The sequence below is a fragment of the Tinamus guttatus genome, unplaced genomic scaffold (assembly GCF_059628265.1).
Source record: "Tinamus guttatus ecotype Peru unplaced genomic scaffold, ASM5962826v1 Tinamus_guttatus_pri_ptg000169l, whole genome shotgun sequence".
Taxonomy (NCBI): Eukaryota; Metazoa; Chordata; class Aves; order Tinamiformes; family Tinamidae; genus Tinamus; species Tinamus guttatus.
In genome coordinates this window covers 1,702,037-1,722,781 of record NW_028288703.1, presented here as the reverse complement: position 1 = coordinate 1,722,781, position 20,745 = coordinate 1,702,037, and the positions used below count along the sequence as shown (strand labels likewise).

At 35.0% G+C, this 20,745-nt stretch overlaps 1 protein-coding gene across 2 annotated transcripts in view; it reads right to left on the bottom strand.

Moving 5' to 3' along the window:
• Window positions 1–1,721: 1,721 nt before the first annotated feature.
• RAF1 (Raf-1 proto-oncogene, serine/threonine kinase) overlaps window positions 1,722–20,745 on the bottom strand; it is a 28,538-nt gene continuing 9,514 nt past the window's right edge. Inside the window, exons 3-18 of one of the 2 annotated variants that reach the window (XM_088522874.1) lie at window positions 20,390–20,605; window positions 19,850–19,962; window positions 18,661–18,763; window positions 17,880–18,037; window positions 16,791–16,889; window positions 15,220–15,373; window positions 12,062–12,089; window positions 11,844–11,971; window positions 11,330–11,447; window positions 8,319–8,403; window positions 7,174–7,350; window positions 6,487–6,533; window positions 5,803–5,921; window positions 5,278–5,409; window positions 3,692–3,826; window positions 1,722–2,897 (exon numbers count right to left, since the gene is read on the bottom strand). In XM_088522874.1, coding sequence (XP_088379000.1) covers window positions 2,757–2,897; window positions 3,692–3,826; window positions 5,278–5,409; window positions 5,803–5,921; window positions 6,487–6,533; window positions 7,174–7,350; window positions 8,319–8,403; window positions 11,330–11,447; window positions 11,844–11,971; window positions 12,062–12,089; window positions 15,220–15,373; window positions 16,791–16,889; window positions 17,880–18,037; window positions 18,661–18,763; window positions 19,850–19,962; window positions 20,390–20,596 — 1,944 coding nt within the window. In that variant the 5' untranslated portion in view covers window positions 20,597–20,605 and the 3' untranslated portion in view covers window positions 1,722–2,756. The remainder of the gene's footprint in view (window positions 2,898–3,691; window positions 3,827–5,277; window positions 5,410–5,802; window positions 5,922–6,486; window positions 6,534–7,173; window positions 7,351–8,318; window positions 8,404–11,329; window positions 11,448–11,843; window positions 11,972–12,061; window positions 12,090–15,219; window positions 15,374–16,790; window positions 16,890–17,879; window positions 18,038–18,660; window positions 18,764–19,849; window positions 19,963–20,389; window positions 20,606–20,745) is intronic. The other variant, XM_088522875.1, reaches the window with a different exon arrangement.

The window sequence follows — 20,745 nt, the reverse complement described above, 5'->3', positions numbered from 1 at the left end:
AATGCACAACAGGTAAGGGTTCAATAATTTTCAGATTTAACTGATGGGATGGGATTGCGTACCTGGAAAGGCTGCTCCTCTGCACTGGGCATGTTAGAGGACTCAAACATCTTGGAAAGCTTGACTGCTGAGGAGACAAATTCTTTGCGTTGTGGGGAAAAAAAAAAAAGATGTATTTAAAGGAATAAGAGGAATTACTGCTAAGAGTGAGATTCAGATAAACATTCAAGAATTCTTGCCCAGACATTATTTTCTGTCTCACATTACTTGCACCACTTAGTCTCCCCAGTGAAGCTTATTTCTAGCATACACATTTGTTTCGAAGAGTATTTCCAGCAGCAAACTGGGGAAGCTGGAATAGGGGTTTGTAAAGTACTCAATGGAGAGCAAGTTCTTTTATCTTTCAGCTAAACAAGATATTTTTAAATTTACTTTACCCTAGGGAGAGGCATAAACCAGGTAGTGAGAGCTTGAAATGGAAAAAGAAATGCCTTTAATATTTTCCCTAGGCAGTTTTGAAAAACAAGGTAAGTTTTGTAAGAGTAATATGGCTTAGAAAATGAGACTGTTTAAAATTGTCATTTAACAGCTTTCATCTATTTAAGCTGACATCCCGTACTGGTCAAAATTAATCTTCTTGCTTTTACCAAAAGTATTTAAAGAGATACATAATCTGTTTTAAAAATTAAGAGATTTAAAAAAAAATTAAAATGCTTTCCAATTCTCTTTACCATCACTTTCACTAAAAATATTGTGTAAAGTGAGGTATAAATGAAGTTTAGAGAGGGTTGCAGTTAAAATGTCAAGAGTGTCATTAAATCACATAAACAAGTCTGAACACAGGTTTCCTCTAGGAAGTTTTTAGCATACAAATTTTATGGTCACACTATTATTATCTATGGGTTAATATTCTGCCCTTCTAATTCTATACTAAGCTTTGTCCTAACATTTATTCTGAGGACAAAGATTCTACATGTAAATTTTAAGTACCTTTCATGTTTAACGAGCTTGATTACTTGAAGTTTTTCTCTTTCAGTCATAATAGCTTTGTGCTTTTTTTTTTTTTTCCCTCTTCCTGCAAATTAAGAAACCGAGATCACTATTGTGACTCTGTTAAAGGCAGCTGAGAATTGCAGATGTAAGTGAGCAAAATTCACAGCAAGAATCTCTATCTGCACTCAGGTAACAGTGGTTACAGGCATAATTTCTGTTCACTCATTAGACTTCAGCAACATATGAGGATAGCAGCCCCATATGCAGTGAAGCACATAAAATCCCAAGCTCCCAGTCCAAAAATGGAAACTTGGCTTCTATTCTTTCTCTAATGAATATACTTAAACAGAATGCTATTAAACAAAAGTTACTAAATTAAACCACCTATTTTCTACAGACTTCAGGCATGACAAAACATTAACTTCTAGGTAGGTAAAAAAACGGATTTGTGGAAGATGAAATGCAGAGCAAAAACAATGCAGTTATTTAACTTGAAAGTTCATTAATTTATGTATCTTAAATGAGTGGATGCTCCTGTAAGATTATGACAGTACAGTAAGAACCATCTTGAAATGAAAGTGATAGGAAAAATACTTACATGTTGCCATATCAAGTGTGATTTTACAGGAAAATGCTAATATCTAACCTAGTAACTTTTAAAAATATATTCCAAACATCATTTTCTGAATCTTTCAAAACTAGTTCTATACAAATGACGACACTGTATCTTAAACCTAAAATTTAATTTATTTTATTAAAATAAGATAATCAGAGGAACCTTGGCTTACAATAAATGCATTTTCTCAGGAGCAATAAAAACAAAATTAAAACCCAAATCAGCAAGAAAAACTGCATATGCTCAGTTTCCTCTTGATAGTGCATCTCTCTGACGACAGCTTCAGATGGGATGGAGACTATGCTCATTTTGCAGAAGTATACTGATAATGTTAATTAGCTTTTTTTTTTCAGCCACAAAAGCCCCTCTTTCTGCACTTGACCCCTCACTGGGCTGTAAGAAACAAGTCAATAGTACCAAAATAAGCTGCTTAAGTTACTGAAGATGACCATAGCAAGACTGGCTAGCTTCCTTCTCTGAGCAGTACAGTTTAGAATATATTCCATTCCTTTGCAAGAGTTTTTCTTCTATGTGCAAAACTATTGCAAAACTATTGTGTTGAATTAGCGTTTTAACTTATTTCATTGGCTTGATGAAAGCTCTTAGGCAGGAGCTGATTTCCAGAATGTTTGTTTGTTTTGTTTTGTTTTTTCTCTTCCCTCAGTCTTGTTTGCAGATTCTCAGTTCAGGCAAAACTTCCCCAACTTAGAGTGTCATATGGCATGGAACAATCAAAGAACACCATAATGCATTATCTTTTCTCAAATATCAAGTCAAGCCATCCTTGCTATAAAAATACCAATTTATCAACAGATTCAAATCAATCCAGAAACACTGCCAAAGAAACATCCATCTCTTCCGGGTATGGGAAAAATAAGGCTCAAGTGCATCTATTAAAAAAATAGTAATAGATCTCTTGATTATAGTCTGTTAACTCTATCCCAGTAAAAGAAACTGTAGAAAAAGGCAATGTGGAGCTGTGTCCTGCAGGATAAGAACTGCAGAAATCCTTAGCAGCTTGTTCTTAAAACTGGGATGCAGATAATCCTGCTGGCACTGATCCTGTACACTGAGGCGTTGAAAGCAACTCCCGTTATTTCTGTTCCTTTCCCATTACTGGGGAGAACCAGGGGAGGAGAGCACGATCCTAAAAAACAGGTAGTCTCGTCGATGTTAGTGTGCAAGAATTTATGTCCTCTGTGTGGGCTGCACGATGCAGAGATGGTTCAGAAGCACTGCGGTTGATTTTGGGTAAAGAATGTTGCAACAATTCAATGGAAGACAATATCTGAGGAAAACAAAAGTGAAGAAAAGCCTTGTTAGAAACAGATACTTGAAAAGTCTGTCTAGTCTTGAATCTTATTTGTGGCTTTAAGCATCTCTTAAAAGCAGCAATACACTATTTGGAGGCATTTAAAACAATATTCCAGCAATATGCCACTTTGAACAATCACAGTGTTCCATGTCATTCCTAGGAAGACGCTCATTAAGTTTCAGAGGATGGGAAAATACTTCTCTCTACACCATGATCAAATATCAAGAATCAACATAGGTCTCCAGGACAGTAACACAGAAAGAACTGCACAATCTGCCCCCAAGATTTACTGTTTAGGAAACAAAATTTAGCGAGAACCTTTTAAACAGCAGAGAGAAGGAAAAAAAAAATGATTGTAACATTTTACTATTTTACCATTTATTTAATTTCAGGTATTTAGTGAGTACAAGAAAGTAGCTTCATCCTTGCATGGGCAAGATAAGGTAAAGTATCCCGTATGAAAATACTGAAAACTGCAAGACGCATTTAGATTCCCTAATGGATTTTGTTTGCTTCTTCAAGTTGTGGGAAAGAAAAGTAGGATTGGTCACTTGCCTCCCTTAATACTGCACTAAAATAAAACAGATATAAAGACAGACCTTTTTTTTTTACTTGCCTTTTAAATTGGTCAGCTTAGTTGCACTATATTCCTGCATCTACTTTCATTTTCTAAAGTGATTCTTGGATCTATATAGAATGGTTCACAAGCTAATGGCTATTAATAAAACACTTTGAAACTAGCGCCGGCTTCGTGACAAAACACTTACTTGTGGAAACAAAGGTCGTTCCTCCCTAACTTTCTTCAAGCAATCTGCTACAAGCCTCTTCATTGCTTTGGGACAGTTTTTGTACAGTTTACTGAGGTCCGGAGAAGCATACCCTCGACCGACCATGAATATAATCTGAAAGAGAACAAAGTAGTAGCAAAAATACCAAAGATGTAAAAATTGTTTCATTGATAATGGGCTTTAATGTCCTGAAGTGATTAAACACAAGGCACATGCACAGGTAGAGCCTTGCACCATTGTCAAAATAAGTTAACTGAAAGAACAGTCCTGCTTTTGTAAAACACAGGACACAACTCAATCTACGTGACATTATGTAGCTTATAAAATTCAGCAAGTGAAGGTGTCTCAAATTCAGAATAGTGACATACATCCCTCAACAAAAACAGAAACCAGTCACCAACCAATTTGGCATGACAGCTCAATCTGTCAGCACACCAGTATTTTCAGTAAAATACCTTGGGAGGACAGATGTATAGCTAGCAAGCTGAAGGAGATCATCACAGCTAATGCAGCATGAAGGTATGAATTGTTTTTTTGTTTGTTTGTTTGTTTTTTCATCTTTGTTTCAGGAGTTTGTTTGGGATTTTGTGTGTGTTGGAAAATGCATTCTCTGTTTTCTCTGAGTCAAAGTTACCAGAATTATTATTTATGACTTTCATCAGACTTTTAGTTACCTTAATAGTTGACTACACAATACTGATGAGACTATCAATGCTGTAAAGCAGTGCCTTTAAAACAAGCAAACAAAACCCTCAAATAACTGTGTCATTGTTTTGTCTTGCAACATCTAACATCTCCACAGAGCCAGTTCAATGCTACCAAGTTGCTAAATCAGGTCCTAATATAGCCCTCCAGCAAATAATCTATCCTTCCCAGGAAAACTTACTTGAATGGCATGTGTAACATATTTTGCAGGGCTAATGATCATTAAAGCTAGCATGTAATTTCACTATTACAAACACCAGTTTCCCAAATTGCAGATAACCTGCCCAATAGCAAAAACTAACTTAACAGAATGGGCCTCTCTTGCTTGGAATACAAACATGCAAGACATCCTATGGACTAAAGTCTAGCGTTTTTTTTCCCCCCACTGTGTTTTCATTATTAGATCTCTGTTAATAATAATAATAAAAAAAGACCACCAAGGATCAGCAAAGTAGATGAAAGGGATCTACTTCAAGTCCATGCCCTGCAAAAGAAAAGCTTTGGTGTTTAGTTCTACCCTTGCTAAGCAAAAGCATTCAACTGAGTAGCACAGTTGAGGTTTCAATCTTTAATGTGTTTCTTTAAAGTTATCTTGTTAACTGACTTGGTAAGAATAAAATCTAGTAAAGAATAATTCACACAAACTAAGAATGACAACAGCTATTGTTTTTTTCACTTAGTAAGTGAAAAAGCACAGAATCCAACTTTGTTTTTCTAAGAGCACTCTTAACAGCAAAAAGGAAGTTTCACGTAAGAGCTAATACATAAAATACTGAGATTTTACTGATTTAGCAAAAGCTTTAAACACTAAGTGGATTAACAGAGCACTTGAAATATTTTCAACAATAAATTATTCCTACCTGATCTCTGTTGTTTATATGGGAGTATGGCAACTCTCCTGTCATTAGCTCATATAATACTATTCCATAGGAGTAGACATCTGACTGAAAACTGAATGGGTTACTATCCTGCATCCGTATTACTTCTGGTGCCTGTAGAAGAAGAAAAATTTTAATTAAAAAAGATTAACATAACATGGAAACAGGATGGACAAGAGAAGTGAAGTAGAATGGAAAAGCAGAGAGAGGGAACTCAACTGAAAACTAGTCAGACCTCTGACAAGTTTTATCTACAGCTGTAGAAAAGCTCAGTCACTGCTATTCCACATTTTATAGGAACAATATAGTTGAGAGTAAACCAACAAATTCTTTCAACTATTCCCTGTGCTATAATCCCTGGAATAAAAGTCTACATAGCATAAACAGTATATATTAACAATAATTATGATTTAAAGCTTTCACAAATACAATGAGTTACTGCCTTCACCTGCCAAATACATATTAACAAAGAGAAAACATTTAAAAGCAGTAAAATACTTCTCTCACCATCCACAAGACTGAACCAGTGGGCTGTTCCACCTGTTGAGATCCACTCCACCTGGATTTTACAGTTGCCAGACCAAAGTCTCCTATTTTCACTGTGAGGCCTTCATGGAGAAATATATCTAAATATTTGTTAAAGAAATTCTGTAAAAATTTCTGTTTATGGAGCTATCTCAATAGACACTCTGTTTAGCAGTTTCTAAAGCAGAAATGTTCAAAGGTAAAAAAACATCAGTTTACATAATTTTATTCCATTTATATTAAAAAAATCCTATCTTTGTAAGAAATATATTGGTAAAGCCTCAGTTTTCCCAAATTTACATTATGGTTTTTGGCTTTACTTCTGACAGAATTTCAAGTAATTAAAAATACAGAAAGCAACAACAAAACACATGCCTGTGCATACACATAAGCATGCATTCACCCCAGCAAGCAAAGAGTGCAACACGGTGTCTGTATAATAGAAATACATTGCATAAATACCAGTAGATGAAAACGGGTCAAGTCTGAAGTAGCACCGTCGCACATCTTTATTTCCTTTTAACTACAACAATCAGGAAAGTAGCATGCAGGTTAGGCAAAGCTGCATGCATTCGAAACAGGTATTTCAACCCCACAAGAGCACTCCATATTTACAACCAAACACCCTCACGTTAAAGGCAATATGATGAAGTTAGAAAAGGATACTATTGGATTTCATGTCTCTGTGGATGATATTCTTTGCATGTAAATAGCTGTGGGGAGAAAAAAAAGCAGGAAAGTGCTCTCATACATGATGCCTATATATATATTTTTTTAATTTACTGATAGAGACTGTGTCAGTTCACGATATACCCAGCTGTATTTTCATTGCTCTCTTGCTTTAGTCAATTTACAGGACAAGTCTAGTCTGGGGAAAAGGAGAAATGTAGCAGGCGCTGGCTCCCCGTAAAACCCCTGCCCTGCGCATTACGGGGGGAGGAAGCTGATAGTTAATATGTGGCATTAGACTATGGATCTAACGTAAGGCAAGAGTCCGTGCAAAAAACCAGTAAGGATGAAAGTAAGCATGCATACACAATGCTCAAATAAGACTGCACGGAATCTTTACTTTTTCATTTGAGTGTTTGCCTTTACCCTCTTAACTGTCTTTTAACACAGATCAGAACATAAAACAATTGTAAATCTATGTAACTAAGATATAAATAACATTTAAGTAGTTCTGAAAGACTGATTCAAACATTCAGAGATTAACTCCTTACTCTGTACACAATATTGACATCTTTTCATGACCCATTATTTATTTTAAAGCAGTAACTCTGTGTCTTAGGAAAGGCAAAGGGGGGAAAATCATTCCAAGGAATTAAAATAGCCACCATTGTTTATCCTACTCACTCCATTCCCTGGGCTGTCTGCCGGGCAATGTCAATGAGCTGGAACATTTGGAACTTGGTCTCTTGCACATGCAGGTGTTTATACAGACTGCTTCCTTCACACCATTGTGTAACAATAGCCAGGTTATCTTTAGTCATGTAGCCCATAAAGAGCAAAATATTAACATGCCGAGTCTTCCTAATAAATAATAGTAGAAAGAAAAATTAGTATCTTTATAAAAACAACACCTTGAAGTTCTTTGAAACATTCATTCCTAGATGAAGGAATGTGTTTTGAGTCCCAAAATAAAAGTTTCCTGAAAAATAAATTGTGAAGTATGTGGATGTTTATGTAAAGTTTGTTTTTGAAAATAAAAAGAACATCCCACAGTAGTTAGTAACTATTTTCACAAAACAAAGATCAGCTGATTCTTTGCCTTTTAATGAAAATACTTTTGTTTAGAAGGTTATTTAAAACCATCTTTATTATTGTTCTTTAAAAAGAAAGATGTTGTGAAAATTCAGGCTTTTTGAAATTACTAACAGTAAAAGTTTAAGTGATCAAGTTAACAGAAAACACCCCAAAAGCTGTGAAAAAAGTGACAACTTTAGATAGAATATTAAATCCTGATAGGGAGGGTAATTATATACTGTAAAGGAATTAACACAAGACTGATTTTATATTTTCTAACTGTTTCAGCTTGAGGATACAGTTCTAACATTATAGTTAACAATATTACAGAAACATTACTTAAAAGCAGAAAACAGTTACATGGATCAGAAATAGATTTTGAATAAGAAGTTATACTACAATTTAGAAAGGTACAGTTCAAGTAGTCTGTACAGTGATGACAATAATGCCCGAATTTACTGGTCTCCATCTTTTATTACATGCCAAGGGTGACCTGGAAGATTATGGAAGTTAGTATCATTTACCCAGACACTTTAAGAAACAGCGAAGAACCATCGAAACACTCCGAATTATGATTGGTATCTTTTAGTTCTTTAACAGTATTCAAAGTATCATTGTATGAACTCTTATTTATTCTTTCTGTCTGGACAAGTGCTTTTGCTCTGAAGCACAGTATACTGGGCAAAATAACTAAAAGGAGCAGTAGTTAAATACAGTGCCTTTGCATATCAGAATTTAGCAAACACACCACAAACCTTAATACAGCCACTTCATTTCTGAAAGCTTGGAACTGTTCTGGAGTTGGATCTACAACCTTTAGTATCTTCACGGCAACATCCCCTGAAAATACATTTATCATAAGAGTTACTAAAAAACAAACAACAAAATAAACTGTTTTGCAAAACAACACTAATACGCTTTTTACTTAAAAATCTTGAAATTTTACTCAAAAAAGATTTGCTTTCATTGTTAATGTTTGCTTTAGATACCAGTATGTGTTGAAGGGTAATAGAGAGGAATGTGTGATGTTTTGGTGCCATCTGTTTAGAGATTGTACAGAAATAAAGTTGCGAACAACTTTGCAATGCATGCTCAGAAGTCAGCAGAATCACATTGATTCGGAAAGGTGCAATAGTGAAATGGAGTTGACGGTTCCAACAGAAGTTGAAAGTGGTACTGACGAGCTCCCCAGTGAAAGGGGAACCACCACATTCATTTTAACTGAGGATGGACAGAACATTTTAAAGTTCAAGGGATTAACTTGTCTTGACATTCTATCAGAAAGGCAAAAGGAGCTTAGAAATACTGACACTTTATCAGTCCTCAGATCTGAGATGCTATACTCCAAAATAGGCCTATTCCATAGCTTAAAAGCTGCTGCCACTGAAGAATTACTGAACCATCACCTATGTTATTAAGTCTCTAGCATGACAGACTCCTGTCCTAGTATAGTTGCCAATTATTTTCTTAGATGGCCTCTTTTCACAGATAAGTGTGAAAATATGTTAGTCTGGCTCTCTATACAGCAATCAACTGAATACAATAGGGATAGCAACCATACATAAAAGTAAAACAAAAAAGACAACATTAGCCCTGTGGCAAACAGACAACGAAAAGGATATGCAAGTCAATAACTGAAAGTTTCAGAGAAAGAACACAGAAAGATCACAGTTGCTTAATTTGCTGTGTAATCTGAAGTCAAAGATACACGATTATTGAATACATTTTTACGCATTTATAGCGTTCTTTAACTTCAGTCAGTATAGTATTCTTCCTATTCCTTCTGGAATCTTCCCAAAGAGAACCATCTCAGATTTTCAGCTTACAGATTTCTCTACTTACACACTAAATAGAAAGGCTACATTTTCACAAGGCTACTAAAATGAGGCTTTAAACTAGCCAACTCCTGCCACAACTACATTAATGTACGAGACCAATAGATGACTTATCAGTATTTGAAAAATTTAGGAAGAGTTTAAGGTAAATTGCTATAAGCACCAATTACAAGCCACACGTATTCAGATTATTTTTGATGTGCTCTCTGCTATTTCCTCCATTGATTAAGAGATGTTTTTAATCTAACAGTTACAAAACACACTTTTTTACTGAGCTGCCAGTGTTTTGTAGCCCTGATGCATTCCCCAAATAGTTTCTCTACAGAAATAGAGACATATTAGCACTTGTTTTTTTCAGCCACAATCTGAAGAGAATCATCTTCCACCACCCCCCACCACCAAAAACCTAGAACTGATTACCAGGGTCAAGGGGAAAATGTGTTTATGATAGGTAGTCTTCCAACCCATTTAAACTGCCTTGGTTCTCTTTCCTCCTTTTAAATTTAGGAGCATGCTACAGGACACTACAGGATCCAAATGGGGGTCTGTAACAGAAGTGTTGCAAATATCAAAATTAGTACTTAACCATCAGAACAATCTGGAAAAATATGGAAGTGCAAGATACCTGTTCAATGAGACACACACTGCTCAGGGTTAGACTGTCCTTGACACTATCAATTTCACCTTCACTTTGGAAGACTAAGTGAGGGAAGCTTATTAGAAACCTAATATGTTTGCATATAGTTAGCTGTATAAACCTCGTTAACAGTCCTTGCACAAGTGCTCCAAAGATTCACTGCAATAGCCCCTCACAGCTGGGCATGTCACCACTAGCATAATGTGAAATTTCTACTGAAGTCTGCAGCAATCTGCTCGCTTCGATTAATTCCATTTAGCAATATTTTGTTGCTGCATTTGTATAATCAGAAGGAGTTTAACTTTTGACTTTACAGAGGAATCTGGAGAACATACAGTTACCACAACTACAACATCAAATTAGCAGACAGCTTTACAAACTGTCATTCTGTAAAAACACAAGTGCTCTGCAAACCTGTGGCTGCATGCATTTCCTATCTGGCACTCTGAAATTCTTGATGCAGCAACGGCAGTTGTGAATTTTAACATTCATTTTCCTTAAAAATTTACATTGACTACTTCATATTACTAAGTCTTACTCAGTCTGCTTTTTCTTTAGTTTCCGTGTTTCTTTTTGCTTATATAATAAAAAAATCAATTTAACTGTTTAATTAGCTTTATTATAAGAATAGTCCTTCCACTGATGTTGGCAATGTTTGGGCTCAAAGATATAAAAGTATTTGTGCTTTAAAAATAGAGGGAAAAAGAAGAGCCAAGTTTGCTGATTTTTTAAGCTTATCTTACAACAACAATGTTACTTATATTAGAGTTTGAAGAGGTATGTTTGCGTCTAAATCAAAAGCCCTAAAACTGGAGCACAATTCTAATCCTTTGACGTGGCTCTTTTAGAAACTATTCCAGCTAATTTTATCCATTAAATTCTCACATCAACCATTTTTTTCCTTAGAGATGCTCCACAGTATATTTATACTCATTTGCTCTCACTGCCACCATAAATATGGGTATGCTAATTGAATCACAGACTATTAAAATTATAATTTAGCATGAGACTTTGAAATTACTCAGTCCAAGTCCTATTAATAAAAAGTAAGCACATTTTTCAGAAAATAATTTGTTGCAGAAATTTGTACAAAATGGCATGTTAAAAAAAAGATTTTGACATCTAGCCTGTCAAACCTTCTATTTTTAAATTAGCTAATTATTATTTCTCACCTAGCAATTTCAGTTGTAAGTACTCAAAACCACTAGAACAGTTTTATCTTTTTAATGATTGCTGTTTTTTAGGATTGTAGTATCAATGTTTTCAAACAGTATCAATGTTGTTAAGTGCTTACCATGCCATTTGCCTTTGTAAACCGTTCCGAAAGAACCTGACCCTATTCTGGTAGAAAGCATGACTTCGCTTGCTTCTATTTCCCAATAATAACTGGAATCTCTTTGTCCACGAGGCCTCTGGAACAAAAGTGAAATAAATACTTAAATCACATTTATGCAATCAAACATATATATACATTTACGTTCCAAAGGCATTTAAGTTTTTCACCATACAACCCTCAGATGGACTGAAACTTTACAGGTTTTATAATCTGGTAATCTGTGGGGGCAGGGGGTGGGGAGGTTTTACAAGACACCTGGAACTGAGGGAGAAATGTTAATTGCTAAGAAAATACTAAATACCCCAAAAGTTTGTTAAAAATCTGTCATTACTACATATGTATTACAAAGTGTGCAATAACCCAAAAAGTTAACCATCAAATTTTACTGGCCTTTAAATACAGAAATTTGTCCTTATAATCCATTACTTCCATTCAATTTTAAAATTTAAACAATAAATACTACATTACTTACAATTTTATTTTTTTCTTGCGTGTTAGATCCAGGGGCTCTCTCTCTTTGGGCTGGGACAGGGGTTTTGGGCTGAGACCAGCCAGTTGGACTCATATTGTTAGGACTTCCCGACAGAGCAGAGGGTGAGGCTTAAATATAAAAACAGAAGAAATAAGTTATGAGTCAAAAAAAAAGCACAAAAAAAATATTATATATTATTTTATTTTTGGTAACCATACCTGATTCACTATGGCTTCGAATTGCATCCTAAAACAGAGAAGATCAATAAATGTAATAAATATATGAGAACATACAAAGGAACAAGCTTATGTTGAAACACCTCTTGACAGTTTTGGTCAAGTATCGTATGGTTTTATTGATCTGTACGCTCTAAAAGATGCTGGTTTGGTTATTTTCAAGTCATTAAAAAAAAAACCCTATTTGCTAGAAAACATGCAATTTGTGAATTCTTACAACATATTTAAATATTCAAAGGATATTAAAAGGTGTTTTCTTGTCTTTCTTTAAAGGCATAGAAGAGGAAAAAAACACCTTAAGAGCTATCTGCACTCCCACCCTGTATGCTTGTATTTTAGATTTGGAGATACAGGATCATTACAGAAGCTATGTTCAAGAGACACATTTTGAAAGAAATTTCTGAGTTACAAACAGGGAAACTTTTAAAAGACTCTAAGCTACTCCAAATCAAGATATATTTAGAAATATCCATACTGCACTACTTGAAACCCACAGAAGGCTAAGTCTTGTGCTCTATGATAGAAACATCTGATTTTTCAAAACATTTTTCCACAGATTGATATTTGAAGAACAGCAAGTCCTTACACAGTTCACCAGCTGATACAGTGCAACAACACTCACCTCATGCCACAGGCACTTTACGACACAATTCTACAGCCATGCACAAGATCGACTAAGCTCTGACAAACATAACTTTACAACTTTTCTCACCTGCTATGCATTATCCCAAAGTACATACAGGAAAGGTAAAATATCCAGGTACTGTGTAAGTACAAAGCAAGAACATGCACTACAAAAATGTTAAATACTGTAAAGGTTAATGAAAGTAAATTCAAACTTTCTAACTAGTTAGTATAATAAAGATTTCACAGAAGGACAGAAAAAGCCTACAATCTACCATAAAGTGGTGGAATACAACCACCTAGATATAAGCCATCCAAATTACCCAGATTTTCCCTTATTGTAAGGTTTCACAAAATACACGGTCTTAGATAGTTAATTACATTCTCCCACGTTTGAATCTAAATATTACAGCATTTGTCTAGAGTTCCTCTACCCACTTGAGTGAGTTAAAACCTGCACAAATTATGAAGGACTTTAACTTACTAATTTAGTCCTTTTTGAGGGCAATAAAATATTTTAAAGGTATTAATAACATTTTTTTTTCTAAATCAGCTTCAAACTTTTAGCTTTAAGTGAGCTCATAAAAATCAGTAAGTAGTTTTAAATTATTGATACTTACATTCATAATCCTTACATATATTAAGGGGAAAAAAAATTGTTGCACTTCAGCCCTAGATTAAAGATTACTTCCTTTTTACAAATCCTATAACAAATGAAATCAGTGTTGTTCAGAATTGTTGTTAAAATACATATAGTACACACATGAATGCTGTAGTCTCATCTTTGACGTGAAATAAAGCTAGTATATCATATTTTTAATCTAGGTTTTCATACATTTTATTTCAATTAAATAATTTCCAGAGGAAAAAGGCCACACAATAAGATATGTTTAAGATGGTTTTACTTGAAACAATGTAAGATCAAATACATCTCTAACCTGATCTTATTCAAGTTCATACTATCAAATAAGCTTTGCAATACAAATTCATCCAATTAAATTAGAAATGAAGCTTCTCTATCGATCTGCCTCTTCCAATTAGTGTTCTTGACATTTAAATATAAACATGCCATACAGATTTTCATTAAATCAATTCCAGATTACACATTTCATGTGGACACTGCCATGGCTTACAAGTTACAGCAATCCTGTTAATCACAAGTAAGCAAGAGGCACCAAGAAAATACCTACTCTTCCCCTCAGACAAAATCGTCTGCACCAGGAACTGGGAGAGGCATTCAGGCTGTTATTCTAAGCCAACACAGTAACAAATGAAAGAAAAGAACAGAGGGAGTGTAAAAAGAAAATTTAAAAAAAAGTTAGGATAAATGAAAGAAGTAACCTAATCTGCTATTATATGATAATCTAGTGCAGTAAAACTTACAAAGCAACCCTCCTCAAATCTAAAACTCCACTTGGTAGCCACACTTCAGGAAATCGCTTTATTAAGATGGTCTTTCTCATATCCTACTAGAAAGGATTTAAGCCTTTAAGCCTTTTAGAAAAGTAGGTATTGCTCCTAAGACAGGACAGCTACTTCCATTTAATTCTCTATGATACCGAGAAGGGCACAGGAGAAAGCATTTCTTTACTGCAATATATAAAGAAAGTATCTCCTTTAAAGCTCATCATATTATAGAATTTAATATTCTCCTGGACGGTTTCATGATCTTTCTTGTGCCATAAAACGGCATCATCCAGAAGGCTCCTGAAGCAACAAAACAAGTGGCAAGCCTAGGAAAACAGGAGAAGGGTCGGATATCTTGCCCTGTGAAACTTGGCTGACATAAAGCTTTCATTCCAAGAAAGCTTCGTAGTGCTGTAACACTCTTTGCTTCTGCTCCACCAAAGGTCCCAAGGACTTTCCTGCCACATTTCAGCCTATAAAGCTATACAGCTTTTAAACTGAAGAAGCAGTGTAAGGATTTTGTTCGGTTTAAGAATTTTTAAATAATCCCAGAGCAAAAAAACAAACACTCTTCTCTCCACAGTCCTGCAGCACTGTTTCTGCAAGGTTTTCCAGTACATCACTCCTTATTTTGTCAAAGTTATCTCAAAAGAAAACAAACAAACAAACCTTCTCCTTTAGTCTTGACTTCAAAAAATTGTCCCTCATTTGTCCCAGTCTAAGGAAGGAGACCCTGTGAACTACATGTGGACCTACAGTACATCCAGTAAGATTTAAAATAAACAAAAAACCTTAGAATAAATTCAGACGCAAGTTTCAAATAACATTTTAGATATACTCTTTTGAGTGTTAAGATCCCTCACATCTTTATAAAGAATGGTTACCAAAACCTACCTAGAACTTCAGCAAAGGTGATAAACACTGCATGAAGAAAGAACTATTAGCTATTTGGGCAAATATCCCATCTATATTCTTCATCAGTCAAACAACTAAGGAACACATTATGCAAATAACAGAAGCACATTAAACTCTAAAAACCAACCAGTAGTAATTACGGAGCCAGTTGCAATTTTAGTTTAACTACATACTATTCCCCTCAGCAGTATTACCTCGATTATCCTGCTGTCTACAGGCACTGTAGTGCTAACCATGTGCACGTTTGGTGTGGATGTAGATCGCTGTCTTTGGGAAAGGGAGCCCTCAGAGGAAGGATTTGATGCATTGAATGTGAAGGCATGAGGTGTAGAATACCTGTGCTGGGAACTGAGAAGGGAACAGAGAAAGGGAAAGTTACGGTTATCTTTTTCTCTCTAGTAGCAGTTGAAATAGACTGTTCAATGCATCCTGTCCAAGAGCAATATACACAGAATTCCAAACAGAGGACAAGCTGGGATTATTTGCCAACTAAACTGTTTGGTCAGCTAAATCATGCCCAGTTTAACTCAGAAATAATTTTAGAATTTTGATGGAAGGATTTTGACAGTCAACATACCTGCCTGGTATCTTTAACACTATTCTACATTTCTGCCATTACAAAAATTACTGTGGTTTGCCTCAATCCCTATCAAATTACATTTAATATACTGATAAAAATCTCTCTGCTGGATTAACTCAGGTCTGCAAAATTTAAACCACCCCCTCATTTCAAGCCCATTAAAAGCATAGCTTAAAAGCTCCTTTCCTGCTAAGCCCTAAGTTTATGAAGATTTGCAAGACTGCTCAATGGGTCACACAGAACAGCCAGCAAGGAAGTCATGAAACCCAATACCAGTTAAAAGGAGGCCAACAATGTAAAATACAATTAAAGCAGAGCTAATAATCATGGCTATGGCCAATCAACCCTATTTACACTCAAGTAGCTTAACTGAAGTCAGCCAGCCTTCACAAAAAGCTTAAAAGAATATCAAGTAAATCAATCACTATTCAACAATGGAAATAGAATAAGATGGCAAAGAGAACATAAGATCAATTACTGATGCAGTTCCCTCTAAGATATATGAACAAATAAAGTCATTTACAGGTCAGCTTTGTGCTCTATCCCTCATTCCTGAATAGGCCAACATTTGTCAAAAGGCTGTAGAAAAAACAAAAGATGGCCTGCCCTCTTCGGGCTCTAAAATGTCAAGGAAAAGAATACAAGCACAAATCAGGATCAGAACACAGGCCCCTTAGGAAGGGAATCAACTTTTATTTTAGCATATAAATCTACAGGAAATTAAAACCTCGGATTTTCCTTTAAGAGGAGCGTATTTTCACAGTTCTCACTGTTCTCCTTTTAAGCTCCTCTTTGTAGCATAACATTAGAATACTACTTTTGGTTAAGCATTCAAGTCATGCAAAATAAGTAAGTCAAACATTTACATGTACTACCTGATCAGATGACATACAAAACTAATAAGCATGATATCAAAGGGAGTCTTTAATAAAACCTTTAATAACTCACTTAAATTCTTAAGGTTAAAAACTAGAACTATAAAATCACAAATGAATGTTTTGCCTGAATCTAAGAACAAGTAAAGCTATTACATAATCTCTACAATGAAGTGGTCTTGCCTTCTTGCACATCCATCCTGACCTTTTACATTACTGTTGTACTTTTGAGGAGTTGGGGGCATTTTGATTTTTTGTTTTTAAACAATTGTATTTCCCAAAACAGAAATGACAGGAAATACTAGCTTACCTAACAGGTATCCGGGAGACAGACTCCCGCATCCGTTTCATTGTCAAGGGAGGTAGTGCAGGGGCACCACTGTCACTGATATTTGAATTTGGGAACAATCTGAAATATCAACAAAAACAATTACACTTTCAACTGCTACACTACCTCCTGTACAATGCTGTTGAAGCTTAGGATTTAAAGGGCCAATTCTTTCATTAGAGTTAACTTCATGAACATGGCTTCGCCTTTATGCAGCTTTTTTACTCTGTGTGTGATATGACTAAATCTATGTCTGCAGACTCCCAAAGGAAATTTTCAAAAGTTATTTCTGAATTTAAATACTGAAGACACAAATCTCTTTTACACTCTGTTTCAGTTTTTCCTAGTAGAGTTTTCTAGACCAAACTTAAATTCAGTTCTACTAAACCCGTACAGCACAGCGTAACGTAATTAATCCTACACGTAGTCTGATGACTGGTGTACGTAAGAAAGCACACAACTACATGACAAAGTTTAGTTAGAAAAACACAATCAGTAATTAAAACATATTTTAAATCATTGACATTTCCATTACAGGTTTTAGTACTTTTGTGTAACTGGACTTCCACCATAATAATTTTGAACTTTCCCTCTAATCAATATTGGAAATATATTATTCCTTATCACTTTTCTCAGAAATACATTTATTTTCAAAATGAAAAAAAAAAAAAGAGATGGTCATTCTGAACCATTCATTTTTCCAATAGCTAAAGATCAACCAAACCATTAGCTTCCCCCACCTTCAAATAGTAGCAGTATGCAAGAGGAATTACTGTGTCTCCCTGTGTGGAAACAATATAGCATTAGAGCAATTGCCTAATCTTTCAAGACCTTCGTTTGCTTGTCCCAGAGTATTAAATTTACAGCAAGAACAAAATGCATGTAATGTAAATGGCCTTCATCATCTGGGCATAGACAGTCATTGCTGGCTGTTTCATGAAGTTCTTTATATTGATGAAAGTGATAATGCTTCTGAACAATCCAAATTCACCTCTATAATCACCAATTAAAAACTCATGCTCTTCTGTCATGGCAAATTACAACTGATACCAAAAAAGATTTTTTTCTTACAAGAGTTGCCTGATATTGCTCCAGTCGACACACATGGTTGGAACTTTTGTGCTGCAGTGTTCATGGAATTTATAACCACATGTCTGACACCGAAACCCATTTAGCAGGAACTTCTGGCAGATGTCACAAAATGCAAGCTTTAGAAATGTCTTCCTGGCCTAAAAAAAACACGTTAAATGATCAACTCTCTTAATTAGCTGCAATTAACATCTTTACAACTTGACATAAACAGTTAAATAGCAAATAAAATTTATCAGTGCCTCAAAGCCTCACTTAAGTATTATATGTATTTGTCATATATACGATCAATACCTCCTGAACAAGAAAAGCAGAAAAAAACCCTTAGTAAGTAAAACAGTTTATGGAAATATTAGTATCTTAAAATGACATGTTTTCCCAAAGCTTCTGAATAATTGAAGATATTAGAAGATATTGAAGATAGATAAATAGAAATATATTTAAAAAAAAAAGAACCAAAGTGATCCTGCCTCTAGAACTCCAAATTTAAGCCTTCTCGAGATGCCGAGAGCAATATTGCTTTTTAGATGACCAACGTATTTGTAATTTTCCAAAACTGTATAAAGACACAAACTGTGTTCCAGCATTTCATTATCAAAAGGTATTTAGCTACTGGGGATGCAGGAAAGAGAGTTGCATCATCACTTTGGGAGTTCCCTGTGTTTATAAGCCAAAAGGCACCTAATGCCTGAAAAAATAATTGACTGAATATCTGGGTCATCTGATACAATTTATACTACAGTGCAGAAGAGAAAAACCTTACAAAATTGTGTGTAGTGAGCGGAACATGATCAAGGAAGTCCACTTGCAGTTCCTCTCCAATCAAAGAAGCAGCATCTGTCTTCCAATCCAGGCGTGCTTTTTTGCTTAAGAATGAAAGAGTGGGGAGATAAAAATTACTTAGGAGACCGCGAAAAAAAAGAAGTAAAGTCTAATCATTAATGTAAGGTTTTTGTACTTTAAATAAACTGAAAAAAATACAAAAGTGGGCTAATCTGTTACAATGAGCTATATTTCAGCAACTTTTAACAAAAAACTGTAAGGAATTACCAATTTTGAAGACATAGGAATTCAACTCTTTTTTGTTTGTTTGAACGCAGAAGTCATTTATATATTATTTTACGTAAAATAAGGCATTTAGAATTTATGGTGGTGTCACAGAAATACCTTTATAAACACCATATAATAAATTATGAATGGCAGACTAAGTGACATGGAATCCAAATGATGTGCTTCAGCACTAAAATTATTTGGGACCTCCAAATTACACAGAAATGTAAACCCACAAATGACCGTCTCATGACTGAGGCATAAAAGAGCATTAAGCCCAAGCCTTTTGAGGTGTGAAGTTAAATGTATTAACTCCATGAGATACTTTCACTCCCTCAGCTTGTAAAAGAATCATTTGGTATCTAATAGCAGCATCCCTGGTCCTACAAAAAATAAGGAATATCTGAAGTGAGATTTAAATCCAAACATTGATAAGTTCTAGAGGGCTGTATACTCTTAAAATTGAACAGAAGGGGATTTGCATTCAAGTTGGCCAAGAATCACCAACAGTGACATTTATGAACTACTATGAACACAGAAGAGAATTGTAGCTCAGATATGAATGCATACCACACTATTTAACCTAGAGTGTGATTAAAAAAAAAAAAAAACCTCCCAGATGCTAAAAGCACTTAAGTTGCCCTCTCAATTCTGCACATCTTTGATATTTATTTTAGCTTTGATATTAAATTAAAATTAAATTAATTTTTTGTATTACTCCAGGAAGCAAGAGGTGCAAGGAAGGCAATAAAAAGGTTTTCCAATTCAATTTTTCCAATTCAGTTGCACTCTTAAAAGAAACTAGCAGTAGAGGGGAAGAAGACATTATTGCCACTATTCTAAAAACTAGATTTTTAAATTACCTAGTTAAAAGATTCTTATATAACATTATAGACCCCTACCCTTTTGGTTCAGTAAGAAGCCGAAAAACGGCGCAGCATTCTGGCTGGAGACCTCTTACTTTAAGCGCCTTCATAAGACAATCATGCAAGGTCATCCCATTTCGCACATTTACCTGTGACAAAAGAAAAAAACATTAATGAGTGATAGCAGAATCAGATTAAGCTGATTAAAAAACCTCACCAAATCACCACTTATACAGAAGTGTCATCCCCTAAGAAGTTTCAATTCAGCTTTAAGCTACAACAATTCAGTACGGGCATCCAAGTGAAGAAAACAGTGATAGATATATAGAATGTTAGATATTTAAGATATTTAAGAAACAAACCTTGTTCATGTATATTAACTAAACACAGCACTGAGAAAAATGTAAGCTCTCAAAATAAAGAAATACTGTTTTCAAAATATTTCTTCTAGAATTAAACTCTTGACAATTTATCTAATCACAAAAAGACCTTTTCTTGAAGTTTGGCATCTCTATTGTCACATACATGTCACAGGATTAGCAACAGATTTCTAACATACAGGTAACGCAGACTTACCACTGTGCGTTGCTTGTTGGGCAAAAAAACCCGAATAGTATTACTAGTTTTGGAAGTATCTGATATTTTGCCATCGTCAGACGCTCGGCGTTGATAACCAAACTGCTGCACAATAGTAGGTGAAATACAGTTTGGGCCATCAAAGACAGAATCCTTGAGTCCAAAACCATTACTGATAGTCTTCCAAGCTCCCTGAATGTGCTCCATTGATACAACCTAAGAAACAATAAAATTAGGATAGTAAGGGAAAATTACAATATTCTTAGCTACAAAGAAGTGGTATTCACTCTTTTTAACAAAGCGGATCTCACAGCCTCTTTTGAAAATATCTGAAAACTGCCTTCTCCTTTGTGACA